Raw genomic sequence first — 18,081 nt, forward strand, 5'->3', positions numbered from 1 at the left:
ATGATGTATATGACCCGAGCCTTAGGTTTTAATATATTAAAGAAATATTGTACTTATTGAGATTCTTCTACAATGAAGTTGATTCTTGGTATGGCATTTGTTCGTGTGTGATTTTATAATGTTTTTATATTCATGGGAATATGAATGAAAGATTTTAAATGCTTGACTAACATTATATTATATTTTTGATATAAAGATACATTGAAAGTCCCCTTATTTGAAAGGTATAGCTGTAGTTTAGAATGTACTCAAGTAAAGGTCCTTTGTAAGATAGGAAAAGGTTTTTAGAGGCCTTGCAGTGTATAATTGTGTAGAATTTGCATCCCAATAAACAGTAGCTTACATATGAAATTACACCTGCTTCTTTCTGTTAAAATAGGCTTCATGGAAAGAAACACAGGTGAAATGCAATGAAAGTGACCATTATACTATTTCTACTTCTTTGTTCCTGAACAATCGACTCAGATCTGTCTCCATATCATTCATTGTGTTTACTGGCATCACTTTAGCTTGCTATATAAGGCATGTAAATGTGAATATATGTTACAGATGAGAAATATAATAATACGTTCCAAAGCAATAAATGATTTACACAAGTAGAGAGCGTTGTGCCAGGTCTACCCAGTATAATGCATTATCGCCAACATTCTATAAAAATGTTATCTGAATTCTCATCCTTTAATTTTTGGTTTTACTCAATTGTTTATAGATAAACGTAAAAAAAAAAAAAAAAAATATATATATATATATATATATATATATATATATATATATATATACTGTATACCCTATATACTCGAGTATAAGCCGACCGGAATATAAGCCGAGGCACCTAATTTTACCTAAAAAAAAACGGGAAAACTTTTTGACTCGAGTATAAGCCTGCCTAGGGTGTCCATCTGCATGCCTCACTGGGCCTCACTTTGACTCACTGTGTCCATGTGCCCATGCCTCACTGTGCCCATGCCTCACCGTGTCCATAACTAGACTGACATTTAACATGGGAGTCTATGGAAGGGGTACCTGGCTTTGAAAAATCGGTGCTCCCCAGTCATAGGTTCCCCGAACAACAAACTTTTCACACTTGTAGGGAGAGAGGGGCTATATGTGTGCCAAGTTTGAGGTCCAGGGGACATACAGCCGGCTGGTACCGGGTCCCCAAAATCCAGGAGATCAGGTGCAAAAAGGTGACTCGAGTATAAGCCGAGGGGGGCATTTTCAGCACAACAAAATGTGCTGAAAAACTTGGCTTAGACTCGAGTATATATGGTATATATATTTTTATCAAAATGTATTCAAAGTTTATAACAGATGACAATATGACATCATAGCAATTATTAAATACAGTTTTTAGTATATATGTCAGTGTACATGGATTTTAAAGAGACAAATAAAAAAAGGTTATATACCGGTACTTAAAATAATGAATTAAGGGGAGCATAATGTATCTAAAATTTATTTAAATAATATACACTGCTCAAAAAAAAATTAAGGAACACTTTGAAAACATATCAGATCTCACAGATCTGTACGTGATATCTGTTTTGCCTATTTTGAATGTCAGTACCTGTATTTAGTCTGTCTAGCGCTTAGCCCAGGTCAGCTACACTGGCAGCCTGCAGGAGTCTGAGATTGCACCTGCAATGATTTACAGGTTCATAATAACGAAAAGTAATACATGCACAATTTTTTGGCCTGCAAAAAGATCTGCATTTATTATTTATTTTAAAAGGTAAACTTATCCTTTGAGGATTTTGTAGGCATATGGTCCAGTTTTTTCAGGCACGTGTTCAAGTGCATAATTGAACTATGTGCCAGTGATCAATTAGATAACACGTAGGTTAAAATACAATTATTAAATCAAACAAAATAAGCCATGTAGGAGGAATAAAGTTGGGTGAGGAAAAGCCATGCTCTTGTAAACATTTGAGGTTGCTTAAGTTCAGGATAACAACATATTACAAGATGCCAAACTGAGCACAGCAACAACATACAGGGTGGTCTTACTACATTAATACAATTTCTCACAGGTTCATAGTGTGATGGATTTAATAAAATTATTATTTTGTGTTTATGTTATTTTTCTTCTAGTCACTCAAATATTGCTTTCCTTTCTTATATTGTTTTATATATATATATAAATATATATGTGTGTGGGTGTGTTGCAACAATATTATTTTCCTTAAAAGAAGTCATTATAGAGTTAAAAAACCTTCAGGGGTGATAAGTGAAAACAGCTGCTATTTCTCCCTCCTTCCGGCCCCTTCAATCGACTGAAGCAATATGGCCCCCAAGACTGTGGAATATGAAGCAGCGTGGCAAGAAGAGGCGTCACAAGAGGAGACCATATATGGACTAAGCGAATCAGTTGTACCCATATGAATGATGTCATTCTGTCTATAGAGCTGTGGTAACATTAAAAGTTCCGCCTCTTTTGCGGTTGGACACTGAAGGCAGCAGACTGTTTCTCCTGTTCTGCATGCTTTCACTATTATAGATTTGAATCAGAGGCAGTTTAGGTTTTTGCCCTGGAGTTGTGCCAGGGGATATCTATTTCAATAGGTGTTTATAGATGTGCTGACCAGGCTCTTCTACAGAAGCACTAAGAAACAGGCAACACTGAAGACCTAAAATGCTGTGTCCGGTTTTCGTGCAGTAGATGAAAAACACATCATGCTGAGTTCCTTTCCTAATGCACATTGATTAAAGATTTGATCAAAATAATGGTACAGAAGAACAAGCAGTCCTGGAAGAGATGGTATGGCCCCCACACAGCTGAATTCTCAACATCATTCAGTCTGTTTGGTATTGCATGAAAAAAAAAGAAGTGAATGAGCCAGCCCATATCTAACAGAAGAACTGTGATACATTTGGAACAATCTACGTTCCTTAAAACACTGTGTGCAAGTCTACCTCGGAGAACTGATGCTGTTTTAAAGGCAGAGGGTCAATACACTGAATATGATTGATTTAGGTTTATAGTATATACAGGGAGGGAGCTCCAGCACACATCCTGTGATTGAAAGCCTCAACTCTGCTCCTGTGTGGTGCTGTGTGAAGGGGGGTGTGTCCATTCCCTCTTATAAGCTTCTAGTTCTGTTCAATGAGTGCAGCTTCAGCTCCCCCCCCCCATCTGAAAAATGGTGGACTCTACAAAGCTGTAGAGAAGAGGAGGCTGCAAATAAACGTACAATGTATGTAGTAGGATTTAATTAATCTCTTTATATCAGACCAGTCACTTCAGTGGGCGTACAAAGTATGCTAAAAATAAGACAATATGTTGCAAGGCATAGTGCTATACACAGTAATCAGACAATACCATACCTCATATAAAGTAATGATGCCATATGTTTGGGCAGGCTCCCTCCACTGCAGGAAAATCTTCTCCTCAAATGTGCTGCTTTGGATTGATTCTAAAGGTACAGCACCCGGTACTAGCAAATAGAGAAAAACAGCATTGTGTATTTAATACAATGCATTACATCCATTATACCCTTAATGAAGCAAAGAATACTACAGCCCATGTTAAAAAAAAAATTAAAGCCTAACTCCACTTTTGTTGAGAAAAAAACATTCCACTCTGGGTGATCTATGTATATTGCAAGGATTATAACAAACCTTGTTGCAGATTCCTACCTTTTGTTATTCTGAAGAAATCCATGTGTGTTTGTCTGTGCCTCTGGGCTCATTGTGTCTAATGGGAGTGGTTTCATAATTATCAGTCAGCTGTGGCAACTGCAGAGGACTAGGAAACTGCTGGGCCTGCATCCCTTTAGATGTGTTCCTATTCAAAATATCTCACCAAAAATGTAATTTTTGTTGCAGGGGATGCCTGAAATCTGACTTGTTAATTAGGCAGACTTCTGGGAAAATTGAGGAACCAATTGCAGAAGCAGGAAATTATGTTTCTGGGGAGTGGTCAGTACACACTCTGTGTACAGAACAACTCCATGTAGCCATATTGCATTGCATTTACAGAAATTTACAGCGGCTGCAAATCGAAGGGGAAAGGTCATTTTTAATAACATTAAATTACAATATGACATGTGTCGCAATTGTACATGCTATATTATTTTTCTTTATTTGTAGTTTTTTCAAGAAATATGGAGTTACCCTTTAAACATCACCTCATCCAAAACTGATATTTCTGTTGTTGGTAGACACTGGAGAGATATACCACCAGACAACTCCTTACATCTCTTAGGGACACTACCAGTGAGATTTGTGTGCTCAATATTCCACCTCCTCCTGTTTACAGAAAATTAACAGGAGGAGGTGGAATAAGCAAAGGTTGATGGGGACAATAAAGAAATTAATGACCCAAGTTGGATGTTATGGTATGGAGATATCAATGTTGGTATATGCAAGATATAAAAGAAACAAAGGGCTAACAATGCTCCTCAGGCTTTTATAACTAAAATGTCACTATTTGGTTAAACAGGTTAAATAAAAAAATTGACATTGTACAACTAAAAATGTAGAGGATAAGTACATTGATAGAATTGTGTGTTACATAGGTGTGTTTCACCAACACAGCTCTCTTTCAATTCGGGGAATCCTACTGAAAAACAGAATAAATAATAAGGTCTGGTGCATTAACTGATAAAAAAGTTTATTGGATTAAAACAAGCCAAAAACATACTCACAACATGCACACAGGCCAAAAGTTTTGTTTCTATAAAGCTAAAGGATCGGGATGTGGAGATGTGTCATCAAGACCTTTGCATCACTCAGACAACCAGGCTGATGTTTTTTGTGGGACAAGCCTTCTATAGAGCATAGTTAGTCAATGTATTCCATAATCTTTTAAACATTTAAATAATCGAGTGATGTGTAGGTCTTGATGATACATTTTCATATGCCAACCTTCTCACTTTGGCATTACATATACAAAGCTTTTGGCCTGCGGCCATCTTGTAAGTATGTTTTTGGCTTGTTGTAATTCAGAAAACTTTTTATTGGGTAATACACCAGGCCTTTTTTTCTGTATTCTGTTAATCACTGTTTGGTGGACTGAACATGTATTTTTTTTAGATATTCAAACAAAGCCAATACAGATTTACATTAATATTTGGTTAATATTTAGAATAAAATTGTGTTTCCGCTTGCAGATTAAGATTTTATAGCAGTAGTTGTTGGTTAGGGAGGCTCAGTTATTGCAGGGAAATTCTTAAACTATTTTATATTCTTTAAAGAAAACAGAGTACTGCTATGCTGAAATATATGTCCACATGGATGCACAGCTAAGTAATAAATTATGAACACACTGCATCTGAATATTACCAGTGCACACATTAATGCAGACAAGTACTGTTCTTTGCTGATATACTATTGTATATACATCATCAATTTTCTACAGACATTCCAAAACCTATTTTTACATTATGACATCTGCACTTTAGAAGAATTCAATTTATTTTAGTACATCTAAAAAGTATAGATGACAAGAGAGTCAAGCAGGTGTTTTTTTTTTATCAGAAACCATTTGATGTCTAATTTATTTTGGCACTTATTGGTCACTGAAGTCCCTGCCAGAGCTCTCCTATAGGCACAATATATGTGCAAGTGCTTGACTTAAGGGCCATAACATAAAATTCTGCATTCAGTGACTGTGACAGCATCTGTCAAAAATAGTGTTACAATGGACATTCATCTTTATAGGAAAAGAGAGTTCCAACAATTTAATATGGCTTATCTTATTTGAATGCTCTAAACTTCAGCATTGAAATATGATGCAGAATAGTGTTTTAATACTTATTTCTTATTTGTGTTTTAGAAAAAAAATCCAATGACATATCAAAATAAATGGTAGATAAATACAAAAAAAAAACAGCAGAAAAACAGTAACTATAACAGAGGTATTGTATTTTCTACAGTGGTCTATTAAGAGTCATGGTTTCCATGTTTCAGAGGGTGACTAAGTGGGATATGCTCAAAAAATATTTCAGGTCAGGGTGGTACATTGTCTGCCAAGAAGCAATGGGCTCCAACGTCAACACATTTTAATCCTGGTTAAATTAGCAAATTATGCCGAACATTAATTTGTATGGGGTGTGGTCATTAGATATTTGGAGAACTACTTCCTCTTCCACTATCTCACTACTGATAATCTAGCTGCTATGAAGATGTGGGTAATTAATAATTTGTGCTTTAATGGTGGTTTTCAAATAGCAAGCATACAAGACTAATGCCGCATACACACGCTCTGGATTTCTGACAACAAATGTTTAATGGGAGCTTGTTGTTGGAAATTCCAACCGTGTGTAGGCTCCATCAGACATTTTCTGTCGGAAAATAACCTAATCCTGACACAAAGTACCTATATATAGCATGCTTCCATATGTTTTGTAATATTCTTTATCAAACCCATTGGGTCCTGGGGCTTTATGAAGAGGATATGTCATCATTTTTTTAATCTTTGATCCTGAAAATGGCATGAAGAAAGTAGAGAGTTGGTTGTCGGGAGTAACTTGGGGTGTGTAGTGGTGGTGGAGTCGCTCTGATTTTCAAAAGAATGGCCAATACAAGGACGGCAGGAGTCTTTATGCAAGATGAAAGCCTAATTTAATATCCTTCTCAAAAGGAGCAGATTGCTAAAAGATTTACACCTTGCCTAACAGCAGGAAAGGGCCACCATTCAGTTATTCCATCTATGAGAACTTACCATCTTCATCAGTCTGTACTATGAGTTCCTGGCTTTCCTTCTTTCCCTCCGGATTCATAAGCACCAGCTTGACACTGACATTGGTGAATGGAGTCAGACTAGCGATGGTGTGCTGGGGGTGGGAGTTATCTGTATCCCAGCTCACTTCCTCTCTGACTTGTTCCTGTCCTCCAACCTGGTATCTGTACAGAATGGTCAGATTGTAACTGTGACAACGTGTGACATTGTATCCAAATGGCTCCCATCGAATGGTTATTTGTCTGGACTGTATGTCAACCACTTGCAGTTTTCGTGGACCGTGCATGGGATCTATGGAGAAATGGAACAATAGCACATATGTTGGTATATTGTAAGCTTGGCCTATGATTTTATGAAAAAGCAAGTACCATTTATAACCACATAGATACATAAAAAAGTGGCATTACTGTTTCTGCATAATTATTTTTATGTTATCAGAAGTTAATGGAAATGTGTTTGAAACATTGAAGAATATTAGTGATACTACAATTTATGAATTATCTAACAAACATTAACTATTTAACTTAAACACTTGACGACTTCCCACAATACTTTTACTGAGGGCAGGCAACACAGGCAGGCAGGATCATGTACATGTATGTCAGCACACCCCTCCCACAACTGCTGTGTCCGGTGAATTATAGATCCCGGTACTTGAGGCCCAGTGATTATGTGATCGTTATGCTATCACATGATCACAATGTTAACAAAGTTGTTATGAATGAATTATGAAGCACTAAAATGCTTCAGGTTAAGCTTAAAACCACGCTTAATTTGCTCAGGTGTGAACAAGACCAAAGTGGTATCAATAGTTGGGAAACTATATGTAAGTAGGGAATATCATTATTCTGAAGGTAACACATCAGATTAATGTGTCACTAAACCCAAAAAACAATACGTAATTTATTTCACTGACCAATGAGGTTTTTTTTTCAACTTTTAACAGACCAAGCTGACCATCAAAAATGGTAGTTTAAAGTTGTTGTAAACTATCGGAATAATCAGCAGGGACAAGCCGAGAATTGAACAATGTATGGGCAGGCTGGATTTTACATGCAATTATAGCTGCTAGGAGTAATCACTGTGCCCCCCCCCCCACACACACAGACGCACACACATATTGGGAGAACACAGTGGCAGTAAGGCCCCTTTAACACCGGGGGGAGGTGCGGTGATGGTATAGCGCCGCTATTTTTAGCGGCGCTATACAGTCGGAATTGCTGCGGAATTGCTGCGTATTCGGCCGCTAGCGGTGCGGTTTTAACCCCGCTAGCAGCCGAAAAAGAGTTAATACCATCTGCAATGCGCCTCTGCAGAGGTGCATTGCCGGCGGTCTAGCCTTGGTGTCCCATTGTTTTCAATGGGAAGGAGCAGTGGAGAAGCAATAAACACACCACTCCTCTCACCGCTCCAAAGATGCTGCTGGCAGGACTTTTGAAGTCGGTATTTAGGTGCTATTTTTTGCGCTAAACTGCCTGAAAAACTCCTCAGTGTGAAAGGGGTCTTATGCCGTGTACACATGATCGTTTTTTCCGATGAAAAAAGTCAGATGGACTTTTTTCATCTGAAAAAACGATCGTATGTGGGCCCATCAGACTTTTTTCCATGGGTGTAAAAATATAGAACATGTTTTAAATTTTCCGATGGAAAAAAATAATAGGAAATTCCGATCGTCTGTGTGGAACTCCATCGGAGAAAAGTCCACGCATGCTCAGAATCAAGTCGACACATGCTTGGAAGCATTGAACTTCATTTTTTTCGTCTCATCGTAGTGTTTTACATAACCGCGTTTTGGACAGTCGGAATTTAGTCTGATCATGTGTAGGCAAGACTGATGAAAGTCAGCTTCATCGGAATTCTGTCAGAAAATTCCATCGGATTTTATTCCATCGGAAATCCTACCGTGTGTACACGGCATAAGTGATTTTCTTTCCTGCATCCCGCAGGAAAGATAATTGCTCCATCTATAGCAGGCTAAATGCAAAATGTCCAAACACAAACATCTTTTGTGATTAGTGGTATGAATGAAAAAGTGCCATGTATAGAGATGTGAAGTGAAAACATTGCTGATTGTTTCTGTAATCTTTTTAAAAAACAGTAAAAATTTGACACAGATTCTAACCTTTCCCTATGCCTGGATTTACATACACTTGAAAAAAAATATTCTACAAGAAAGAAAAATAACCTAATCCTGACACAAAGTACCTATAGTTGTATGTTGTAAGGCAGTGCCAGTGAAATATATAGCTTCACAGGAGAAAGTTAACTTTCTATAGATGGCGATGGTGCTGTGAGGAATACAATTCTATCTCCTTTAACTTTTCTTAAAGGTTACAAAGCTGTTTTTAGTGTGTCCCAGTTTACTTGATAAAGTAGCAGTGTCTCCCACAGAATTATCACCATTTATGATCAGTCCCACTAGCATGAATCATGGGGTCAGCCGAGTCACTCTAGGTCCGCTGATTCATGAGGAGAGAGTTAGATTGCTTCTTTGCCGAGTGCAATGTTTGTCACGTCTGAAGTTTAGTCAGGTAATGCCTATCAATTCCCCTGACTGTGCCTATAGCACTCGACATACACCAGTGCTCTTCTCCTGCCAGCGTACGCTGGGTATCAAGCAATGAAGCCTGACAGGTGCAGCTCTGACCTGAGGGAGTTACTGGCCCATATTTAGCCTGTGGCACTTCTGAATCCTATTTAATCAGTGATTCTTGCTTCTTGTTCACTTGCTGTATGCTTCAGGAACTGACTGATAGAATCAATTTCCATTGCTAGTAGAGATCATCGTTCATTCTTTTTGAATTTAGTGTTTAGCTCCTATTACAGTCATGGCGCTTTTTTCCCCTGAAACTCAATTTCAGTTTCTCTGAGACATTTAAGGTGTAATTTGAGGATGCTGCCAATGATAATCAAAATCTGGCTTAGGAATAAAAGACCCTGCTGCAGGCCCTCTGCTCCTCTTTACTTTGTGTACTGAGACATAAATATGCAAACGAGGGACATTTTGCATTTTTGCTTTCCTCATGTACTCGAAATCTTTAATTCAGTTCCAGGACAAAGATTTAATGACAGGGACTTGGCCGATGGCCTTTCTTTGACAATGACCAAATGGTTAATGACTTACTTCCTTTCAAAACAAACCTGGACAGTCATCATTCCAAAGTTAAACTGGCTGGCCGCTGTGCCTCCCTACTGAAAGCCTTTATTTTCTGTGTGGTCCACCAAATGGATGTAATTATATACAAATGAGCACATTTATAAGGCCTGGCAATGTTGCTTACTACACTATGCTGCCATACAACATAATAATGTAGGCATCAGTCACCACATGTCATGCAGCCAGTGTAATATACTAAGCAGTAAGGCTGCTTACAGAATCCTAACTAACAAAGCAACTGTTTTACGATTGATCATGAGGGAGAGTAACAGAGGTGATGGTAAAGTAGCTTAATAAATCCTGTGACAGTTGCAAAAATTTAAAGTGAACCGGTACTCCATTTTAAACGTTTTAATAAACTTCTGCCAAATACCACAGGGTTCTTGCTACACCTTTATTAGCTGGAAAGTCTCTTCTCTACCCATCTCTGATTTGGTTTCTCTTTATTACTGGTGTATGACTTGACTGCTGAGAAGCAAAGGCCTAAAGCCATCACTGTTTTAGTTCAATCTTATGTTATTAAGTTTTCACAATAAAAGAAACAAACTAATTGAGAGTGTATAGTTGCCTTGTAACAGCTTTGGATCCACAAACAGAAGTTTGAGATTATACTTAAAATAGGGATAGACAAGTATGTGTGGACCAATAATTTTTTTTTTAATCCACTTTATTTTATATTTTCTTCTTTAATACATATGCCTATTCGCCCTCCATTGCGAATCAATTAGAATACATTATACAACATTTTTACATTCGCATGATATTCTCTTTTTTTTTTCTTTTTTTTTTGACCCAACCCCTCCCCCCCCCTGTCCTCTGCACTCTACATACGGAATCTATCCGTCACCAGTTTTGGTGGTGCGACACTCGCGTCTCCAACCAGGAATACCAAATCTCCTCAAATTTGCCCTCTACTTTCCTTCTTTTGTATGCCAGATGTTCTCTACCCAACAGGGAGTTAACATATGCAATCCATTGCTTCCCTGTGGTAACCCCCGGGGTCATCCAGTAACGTGCAATGAGCTTTCTTGCCAGGTACAGAAATCTTGTTATCATATAGTACTTTCCTTTTGTATACTCTCCAGGATCGATGGCCCCTAGCAAGTATACCAGAGGATCCAATGGGACTGGTACCTGTGCTACTCAAGTGATACACTGGGAGACTTCCTCCCAGTACCTATGAAGCTTTGGGCATCTCCAAATTAAGTGTATGAAGTGGACCAATCATTATAGAAGAAAAAACATTATGATAATAATAATTCAAAAATCTGTTATGTAGAGGTCCATATAGAAAACTAACAGTCGGCGAAGAAACAACTAGTCATGAGTATCTCCAAAAATTAACCCAAAAATTTGATTAGATCCAATCTGGGAATATAAAGGGGGTAAAAGGTAAATACATTTCTAGACTGACATGTAATAAAAACAAGGTTCATAATAAGTACCAAAAAAGAATAAAGAAGAAAAAAAGGGTGGTAGAAGAGGGTAGGAAAAAAGGAAAGGAGAGGGAAAGGGTAAACGAGAAGGCATGGAGGTACATATCCCACTCTGGTCCCACTGTGGACATCAGCCTAAGTGAGAGTCACATCCCAAAACTCATGAAGGCTATGAAATATATTCCAAGCAGCCCAGGCAATAGAGTGTTTATCCAAACTTTCATGTACTGCGCCACAGATGCTCCATAACAGTATTCGGTTCTAGGGCCTATTCAATTATGGCGGGAATCTGTGTGAATCTTCAATGATGGGGAATGACAGCTCTCGCTGCCATCAAAAAATTAAGGAGAACATCACGTTTAACTAATTTAATAGATCCGGGCATCATGTAAAGATTTGAGGGCTGGGTGGCATGTGATTATCTGTAACTGTATGATAAATATTCAGCATAGTCTCCCGGAATTAATTTATATGAAGGCATGTAGCCCAGATGTGAGTCACATTACCCTCTGAACCTTGGCATCTTAAACAAACATTTGGGAAAGACCAACAGAAACAGTGAAGGACATCTGGGCACTTTGCCCACAATGACATGAGGACATAGTTAGGTTAAGAAGCGCAAGGCCACAGCTTTACTGATTTTCCAGCATAGCCTAACCTATGCCAGTCAACGATATACTGTGAACACACCTTAACAGTAACCTGACATGCTAAGGAGCCTGCCCTAAACCTGAGTGCTGAACAGGCATTAGATTAACCCAAAAACCCACTTGAGGGCATAGATAATTAAAGGATCTTTAACTGTGATGACCGTCCTCATAAAGAAGGAAGGTGGGCAACTTTTCTGAGGGCTAAAGGCTTTCAGGTTTGTAACAGTTTAGGGCTTGTTCACACTATGTGCAGTGACCTGAGTTTTTTCTGAACTAGATAAATGCATGTAACCTCTAGGGCAGTGGTTCTCAACCTGGCCTGTTGGGGGTACTTGAGGACTGAGGTTGAGAACCACTGCTCTAGGGCACATAGAATAAAATTGCTTTCTAAATGCCCCATTCACACCACAATGCTGGTGTTATGTGCAGTATAGAGAGGATAAATGCAGCATGTATGGGTGGTCCCACATGTCAATTCACTGTGCAGCTGTGCAGAGACATAACTGAACTTTCCTATTCCCCTCTTCACAGCGGATGGAAAAATTATAAATTATAAAACCACTACCAAAACTCTGACAGGTGTGTCAATTGCAGACAAACCATTGGCCTATTTACTTCACAATATGCCTTTACCAATAAAGGAGTACAACAACTCCCTTCTTAAACATCTCTTAGCAGCAGCTAAGGCATGTATACCATCAATGTGGAAATAAAAACATAGCGCCCACTAAGATACAATAATACACCAGAATTATTGAAATCTGGCATGTAAAAAAACTTTACCATACAGTATTTAGAATTCAAAAAGAAAAATAATTGTGCACTTGGACAACTTGGTTCCTTTGTAAAGATACCATGATCTTAACTCAACCAGGAAACCACAAACACCAGGTCTCATAACACTTGAGCGACAACATTCCCCTATACAAAGCACACTGAGTACACTGGAGATGATCTTGAGAGATAAGGGTGCCCCTTTCCCCTACCCAATCTGCACACACCCCCTTTCTTTACCTCTTTCCTGGACATCCCATTCAAGTGGTAGTCCTATATACTATTCTCCCTATTCTTTCCTCTACTTCCTTCACACTCCCAAATCCTCATTGTTTTCCTGTCCTGATATAAGAAAAACAAGAACAGTTGCAACACAGGTCATTGCTTTTCATTACCAACCTAACTAGAGTTATAGCGCTGTACACCTGTATGTCTATGTCTACAAACAAGGTTGCTCAGTGACTACATACACTGTATACTCATATTGTAAATTTATTGACTTCTCTGCACAAGCTGGTACCTTTAAACCTGTAAAAGTATCAAACTGTTGCAAATCCTTCTGTTCTCTTCCTAAATAAAGATTTGAAAAAGATATATAAGTGTAATAGCGCAAGTCTATTTTGAGACATATTTCCTTAAAACATCCGTAATTCCTTTCTACAGAGTGGAATATGTTCAGCACTTTTCAAGGACTGAATTCACTGAATTCAAGGATTTCTTTTTTTTTGTTTACAATTTTATTTATTTTTTGGCATAAAATACCATAAGAATACAACATTTTAGGAAAAACGCATCTTAAAAGGTATTTTACAAGGTATGATTAAAGAGGTTGTAAACCTCGGAAAACAAACAAACAAACCCTGCCAGACAAAGGCATAATGAGCTAGTATGCAGAACATACTAGCTCATTATGAAATACTTACTTTAGAACGATAACCTGGATTGGTGTCGGCTCTCCAAATACAGCGCGGACATTTTTCACCGGAGTTACTTCTGGGTTTGTGGCTCCGTCTCTGTGATTGGCCGGAGCCGCGATTACATCTCTTCCTCCTCCTGCACCACATGTCACAGCGCATCTCCCGAAGAAACAGCACCACGGGCCCGTCTCTACAGTGCGCATGCGCCAATGACGTTGGCAACAGCACATTTACTGAATTTCTCCACAACTGTGCATGTTTAGGAGATATTCAAGGTACCTACAGATAAGCCTTAGTAGAAAGAAATGTTTGGACAGCCGCACTCTGGAAAAACCTTCTTGGTTGCCTTTTATTGATAAAAGTTTTCAAACACCATACATCACAGCAAAGACAGGGGCATACAGCTGACATTTCGCACTACAATCAGTGCTTACTCATACCAAGAAGGTTTTTCCAGAGTGCGGCTGTCCAAACATTTCTTTCTACTATTGCTTCGTGCATTGCCGGCACCTGGGTTTCTCTGAGAGGATACGGATTCATCCACATACCCTATTGGAGCGGTGACTATCTTCTCTCTACAGGTAAGCCTTGTTATAGGCTTGCCTGTAGGTAAAAGTGGTGTAACAGGGTTTACAACCATTTTAGGGTACTTATCGATTGAAAGAAAGTCAGCTGTAGCTATGTTCTTAACAACATATAAAACACCAATGGAGAAATCAATGCAGTTCAGTTGAAAATAAGGGGTCACTTGAGTAAAGTTAATTGTTCAAGGAGCTAAATAATACCTCAGAATGTTCATACCAAGAGGTCAATTTTTCATTATATATATGTATGGTATAATATAATGTATGATATATTTTTTCCATAAGGTTGATATTATTTATTTTCGTTTTTAGTTATATGAGTGTAACAGGTGGTGATTTCCAGTGAAAGGCAATAAGCCAATGTACAGAAACACTAATAGTGTGTATAAGACACAAGGATTTCAAGGCCCAACTACGCACTCCTTTCATAATAGCGCAATTACAGATAATGGCTACCTGTGTCTCTGACCCGAAGGTTGATGAAACACCTGCAAGTTTCATTCTGTTCTACATTCCTTAGCACAGAAAACAAATTCTATCATTCACAAAATGATCCACTTTCTTCCAGACACTTTATGAAGCCTCGCAGATTAAACATTCTCAGCCAATTTTATTACTTCTTCGCAGCCACATCCAGACAATAAATAGAAATGATGTAAAACAAAACAACTGCTTACCAGAAAAAAAAAGTCTCCTGTTAAAATGACATACCTCTCCGTGCTGCAATCACTTTATAATAACCCCTTTCATTTTCAAATCTACTTAGACATCAGCTTGTGGTAGAGACAACGTTACTTGCTACAACTGCACATTAGGTTTGCATTCCTTGACAGGCTAATTCTAGAGAAGTCTAAAGACAGACAGCCATGTGCATGAGTAATTTTCCTCTTTTTTTTTTTCTATGGAGAAGCATGTTTTTTAGCTGATAAATGAAAGTGGAAAAGTGCAAAGATACATTTTAATTTCACCCATCCTCTGGCTACAGTTTTTTTTCAAAATCGTACTGCAAGTGCCATCGGCAGATATGTAAATCATTATTAACAGAAGAGGCATTTAGACATTTCTTCTACCCTGTCTGTGAATCTCCTGAAGCTGAAAATACCAAATACTAAAAGACTTCAATTTAACGTTAGATATATGGGGGCAGACTTGAGAAACATCTGTCTTTAGAAAGATTGACTGAGGGTATTTCCTGCCTGACACTTGTATTACTGATAAGCCAGTGTTCGTGAAAGTGTGCTTTTACAGCATTAAAAATGCTCAGGTGTCATGCATGAAGTCCTTTTCTAAGTCGGTAATGTCATGTGAGAATTGGACCACTGTCTAATACCATATGGACCCAGTTTAAAACATGATTTAAAGATCCATGATGTCATCTCCATTTCCATAACACCTACAATATACAGAAATCACTAAAACAATCTGATATTGCCTTTTATTTACATGTCAAAAATGTGGATTTTCCAATGCAAAATCTAGATCTAGTGAGCATAGGCAAGCAGAGGATAAAGGAATATCACCAGTTTTGCTTGTCGGCTCACGGCCGCTGTCTTTTCCCCATTACTGGCTTACCATGCCTTGTTCTGCACTGTGTCTCTGTGTGGAGACAGCCATCTTGGTAAAGGCAGGGCTTTACTTACACATGTCAACACACTCATGGAAACAGTGAGTAATCCAGTAGTGATATCACCAAACCTCACTTTCTCCTCAGGCCCCGTACACACGAGAGGATTTATCCGCAGATACGGTCCAGCGGACCGTTTCCAAGGATAAATCCTCTCAAAGATTTCCGCTGATTTCGATGGGATGGAGTGTACACACCATCGCATTGAAATCCGCGCGGAAATCCTCTGCCGATGACGTGTCGCGCCGTCGCCGCGATTATGACGCGGCGACGGGCGCGACGCTGTCATATAAGGAATTCCACGCATGCGTCAATTCATTACGACGCGTGCGGGGAATCCCTTTGGACGAATGGATCCGGTAAGTCTGTACAGACGAGCGGATCCATCCGTTGGAATGGATTCCAGCAGATGGATTTGTTGTGCAGCACAGCAAATATCCGATCTGCTGGAATCCATCCCAGAGGAGATTTCTCCGCGGAAACAGATCCGCTGGCGTGTACACACCATAGGATCTATCCGCAGAAACCCATTTGCTGGGATTTATCTGCGGATGGATTCTATCGTGTGTACGGGGCCTTAGTCTAGCAGTCAAAGGAATAAGTGCATTAGACCTCAAACTGCAGACTTACAGCTATGAAGCGCTATGTAGCCACTGGAGTACCTGGGCACCCTCACACTCCAAGAAGTACGTTATTTTTCCTGAAGAATTAATGCAAAAGTGTAAAGTTTTCTAAAGGTTCATTATAACATAGCAAATCTTTACTTTTTGAGTTCAGTTCCACTCTAGAATAAGTCAACTGAATCTATTAGATCGTGTGACGTGAACACTATACATAAGCTAGTAGAAGAAAGCTCTAGGCAATCATTCTAGAGTGAAACAACAAATTTAAGGTGCAGCTAAACTCTCTAAGGCTGACCACAGACAGAGCAAATTTATTTCCTGCAACTACAGTCTGTGTGGATTGGGAATACCTCCAGCAGAGTTCTACCCCGGTAGGGAGGACGGGGGAAGACACCACTCCTGGGAGAACACAGTTATTATTGCTAGCGGCTATAGCAGCCACTAAAAATAATCGGATGTAAAATCCGACATCCTGGTTGTGCCCAAGTTGATTGATCAATCAACTTGGGTAGATTTAGCCTGTCCATACAAGGTTTGAATCCTGCCTGGTTCCTGATAAACCAGTCGAGATTCAAACCATCTATGGCTGGCTATAATAGACATTAACTATTTTTAATTCTTATGTTGTTATCCTTAGTAAAAAGATAGGAAAGTATATTATATTTACTTGATTTAAACTTTTTTTTTTTACATTTCTCAGTCTCCTTCTGGTTTCTAGCCTAGGCCAAAATGATGACACAATCCTTCACATATGTTTTCATTTAGAGGGGGAAAGAGGGCTTTTTTTTTTAGCTAAGTGCACCCTCATGCTTACATGACTGAGCTAAGGGCATATGGATTCCAGGAAGTTGATGTTACATGAATCATCTGTCCTTACTCAAGATGGCTGCAGATGGCTGAAATCCTGGAGAGTTGTTTTTCAAAGTAATTTCTCAACTAAATAAAGCATGGAGACATGAATGGCTGGGTGAATTTGCTTTGAATATTAAAAATGAATTAAATAATATTTTCAGTTTGTGAAGTTCAGATAGAGATCACTTTCACTTTAACTGCAAGTGACTTTCACTACTGCTTTCCCAAAAATAAGGGTGGCACTATTCTCCAACCGCTCTTTTCCAGTTATTAACCTGCACACCGACAACCATTTGGCATGCCAACAGCCTTAAATAAATATGCTGAACGAGAAGAACAGCAAATCCACATGTAATGTTAGTGCAAGTTTAAAATAAAATTAAGAAAATAACTTTTATTTAAATCCTCTAGTCTTTTCAAAAAATGCTTAGTGAATAATTTATGAATGAAATACATTCTTACCTGTGAAAACAATTGCTCAAAACACCAGACATAATCAGCAAACATTCCAATTACATTTTAAATATTCCTAATCAATACAGCTTAAACCTGCAGAGCAGAAAGATTACGAGCAGACACCACACTTGGAAAATAGAGCATTATGCCAAAAAAGAAGGTCTGAATGTCACATTTTCAAAATGTGAAACTGTGTGAAATTTTGGAGCTGTTTAAAGCACTTTATGAAATAGAACTAAAATAAAGAAAATGCAAACAATGTGATTTTTAACTTCAACCATAATTCAGACTGTTTTTGCTCTCAATGTTCTTCCTGTGGAGAAACC

General features: G+C 38.5%; 1 protein-coding gene across 13 annotated transcripts in view; it reads right to left on the bottom strand.

The window, feature by feature from the left end:
- PTPRM (protein tyrosine phosphatase receptor type M) overlaps nucleotides 1-18,081 on the bottom strand; it is a 916,041-nt gene that overhangs the window by 442,744 nt on the left and 455,216 nt on the right. For all 13 annotated transcript variants that reach the window (XM_040353983.1, XM_040353984.1, XM_040353987.1 and 10 more), the window contains 2 exons: nucleotides 6,665-6,973; nucleotides 3,325-3,434 (listed from right to left, as the gene is read on the bottom strand). In XM_040353983.1, coding sequence (XP_040209917.1) covers nucleotides 3,325-3,434; nucleotides 6,665-6,973 — 419 coding nt within the window. The remainder of the gene's footprint in view (nucleotides 1-3,324; nucleotides 3,435-6,664; nucleotides 6,974-18,081) is intronic.

This window comes from Rana temporaria, chromosome 5 (genome assembly GCF_905171775.1).
Source record: "Rana temporaria chromosome 5, aRanTem1.1, whole genome shotgun sequence".
NCBI lineage: Eukaryota > Metazoa > Chordata > Amphibia > Anura > Ranidae > Rana > Rana temporaria.